General features: G+C 43.6%; 1 protein-coding gene across 2 annotated transcripts in view; it reads left to right on the forward strand.

Moving 5' to 3' along the window:
- Positions 1 to 3,172, forward strand: part of pcgf3 (polycomb group ring finger 3) — a 47,149-nt gene that overhangs the window by 20,241 nt on the left and 23,736 nt on the right. For both annotated transcript variants that reach the window (XM_031866890.1, XM_031866889.1), the window contains exon 2: positions 1,676 to 1,785. In XM_031866890.1, coding sequence (XP_031722750.1) covers positions 1,771 to 1,785 — 15 coding nt within the window. In that variant the 5' untranslated portion in view covers positions 1,676 to 1,770. The remainder of the gene's footprint in view (positions 1 to 1,675; positions 1,786 to 3,172) is intronic.

The following is a 3,172-nucleotide window of genomic DNA, read 5'->3' on the forward strand; positions in this document are numbered from 1 at the left end:
ACCTTGTTAATGCTCTTTGTGGCTGAATGGGAGCAAATTCCTGCAGCTGTGTTCCAACATCTGGAGGAAGGCGTGAAAATATTGGAGTCATGTTAAACTCCACGTTTAACAATCTAACTGGTGTCATGTTTGCGTGACGACATCTCGGCTGTGTAGTGGAGCTCCTTTAGAGAGTTTAGGTGTTGTCCTCTTCTTTGTTCCTTTCACGAGGTATTTTACCTTCTGTTGATTTGGCATCTGTCCTTAAAACATGTTGTGCTTTTCAAGCATAACTGCAGATGTTAACATCTGTCTTCTCATCCACACACCCCTTCACATCGTGGGGTGGTTTTATGTTGTTGGTGCAGACAATTTCTGTCCACGCAAAGCAAACAAAGAGGAAACCCACGACCTGGACTCGCCCCTCACCAGGGCGCAAATAAAACATTACATCACAGAGGCGTCATGTGACCATAACATCTGTGTGAAGCTCGTTAATAGGCTGCGTGCGTCCTCAGCCGACCCCCCCACCCCCCACACACACACACACACCAGCGCTGTGGAGTAACTGGGCTGATTTCACGGTCTGATGAGCAGACGGAGGCAGACCTACTGCTGTAACCGGAGACTTGTGTGTTTTGGAGGAGGATGAAACAGTCGTGGGTGTCCGTCCTGCGTTCCCTCTCCGATCGTGACCGGAGCGGCCGGACTCCTACACATTAAGCCATGAATCACACGAAGCGATGGCGGGATGGGTCACTGCTGACAGAAGTCCGTTGCCCTCCTCCGTGGAGGACAACCACACGTTTTAGGAATAACTGTACAGCATTAAACGTGTGTGTTACGAGTGGTGATACATGTTCTTTGTTTGTCTCTCTTGCCAAGCATTTCGCGGCTCATCAATTCAAACAGCGTGGGTGGTACAGTGAAGTATTTATTCCGTGGAGTTTCTGTTGCGGTTCGACTCCCTGTAGGTAGCTTCCTTTGCTGTGCCCAGCCACATTTACAGATTTTAATTAAAGGAATAGTCCGACAAGTTTGGAGATCCTTGCGAGGAAACAGCCGGCCCGGCTCTGTCCAAAGGTGACAAAGTCCGCTGTCTACACCTTCAAAGTGCATACATTAACCCGACATATCTAGTACAAAAGTTCCTTGGCCTTGGTCAAAAATAGCCCAGTGCATAACCTTTGTAAAACAGCAGATTGTATTGTATTCTCTGTATTTGAACGTGTTCATTGGGGAGCTTTTGGTGTGCTGGTGGGAAGAGTTTGCACAGAGCCAACTAGACCAGTTTCTATGCTAAGCTATGCTAAGCTAAGTGGCTGCTGGAGGCTTCATGTTTAACGGACAGTTATCAATTATCTCATCTAACTACTCTAAAATCTATTAAATGAGCACATTTCCCGAAATGTTGAACTATGTACAGTATTTAAAGCTGAACTGGTTTTAGTGTCTCGTAGATGTTCTTCACTCACCAGACAAACAAACAATGGTAATCTATCGAGTGGCTGGTCAAATTTAAACATTCACTAGCAATTGTTGGGCAAAGAAAAGTACATTTTGCACCCTGGGTAGTATTCTTTAGTATTCTTTCCTAGAATACTATGTCTGGATATTGCCAAGCCCCGATTTTTCAACATCAATGAGATTTCAGAATGCATCTCCCTGACGTCTTTGCTTTCTGTCTCTGTCTCAGGCTCCAATGAGAGGCTCTCCATGATGAGGAGCTAACACTGTCGGCCGCACAACCGCAGGAAGAGACGTGGCCGCTGCACCATCCACAGTCGACGCATGGCGGTATTAGGGGTAAGAACACAGCGCCTGGTTCACTCTTTTCGCTTCGTCAGTGCTGAAAAACTCAGAAATTAAAGCTGGATGAGTTACCCACACTTTTAGACATTTCATGAACATGTGTCAAGACTGGGGTTAGTTTCTCTCTGGTGCTCACGGTTTGGTTTGGCTGTTGGTAGAAGTCAACTTCTTGTTTTAGAGCATCCCAAATGATGCTGTAGCGCACAAACATGTTACTTAGGAATTATAATCGAGGTTTAACAATTGCATTCTGCTCGATAAATGCTGGTATTGGAAGCTGAAACTATATCACTCCAAAGAAAACTAGGAATTATGTTCATTGTTCTCTCAAATGAATGATTTCTTTGGTCTATAAAATGTTAACAATTGCAATAAATATTCAGAAAATTTCCCAACGCAATGCAAGGTCTTAAAAATAAGAGACAAAAAAGAAGCAAAGCTTCACAATTGTGGAGCTAGAACTGGGGAATATCTGGTATTTCTGCTTGCAACATATAATTGATTATCCAAGTAGTTTGTTTATTGATCAGCTAATCGATTGACTAATATCTTCAGCTCTCACTCCGACATATTGGGTTTGTGAAATCCTTTTAAAAAGTCACGAGATGACAAAAATGCCCCATCAACATAAAGGTTTTGAGTTTATTTTTTGTTTTTTAAAAAGCTGACAGTTGGACATTGGAGACATGTCCGTTTGTCTTGTGTCTCTATCTTCTTCACATCTGTCTCAGCGCTCAGAGCGTCCACATGTTTAGCAGTCAGAGAGAGTTTCAGAGCCGGCTGGAGCCTCTGAATGATGGATGTCAGCTGTCTGAGCGTCTAACTCTCCGGCCACAACCAGCTATTAGCTGGCTGTAATTTCATATCTGATGATTTGGAGCTGCTGTGTGACAGGCTGACTAACATACAGAGCAGCAGCTGTACATTATAATGGCTTTAGATCCTATTGTTAAAGCGAGCTGGTGAGCTGAAAACAAACCGATTAGACGTATGGTGGAGACAGAAGCAGGAGGGAAAAACATCTAATAAAATGAACGTCTTTAATGCTTCAGGAGTCAGACCACGAGTGGAGCCAGACAGCCGAGCACTCTCTTCAGGGTGTCTCTGCTCTGTACTCAAACTCGTACTGGAGGGCTCGCTAGTTGCATCCAAAGAGAACTTCTTTTAAAACTGCAGTTCAGACCTTCTCTTTGAGTTATTTTAAAAGTTATTCCTGCTCGTTGATGAACAGAAATTCTCTAATTCCCCAATAAGCTGTCGGTTAGCTCTAAAGCAATTTGGTTTAGATTGTAAGAGTCACGATAAACTAACATAGAGGCCTTTCACTATATTATGTTATCGACTTATTGTACGATATATGGACATGACCTCGATCATTTTA

Source organism: Anarrhichthys ocellatus, unplaced genomic scaffold (genome assembly GCF_004355925.1).
Source record: "Anarrhichthys ocellatus isolate YVR2014 unplaced genomic scaffold, GSC_Weel_1.0 scaffold37, whole genome shotgun sequence".
Taxonomy (NCBI): domain Eukaryota; kingdom Metazoa; phylum Chordata; class Actinopteri; order Perciformes; family Anarhichadidae; genus Anarrhichthys; species Anarrhichthys ocellatus.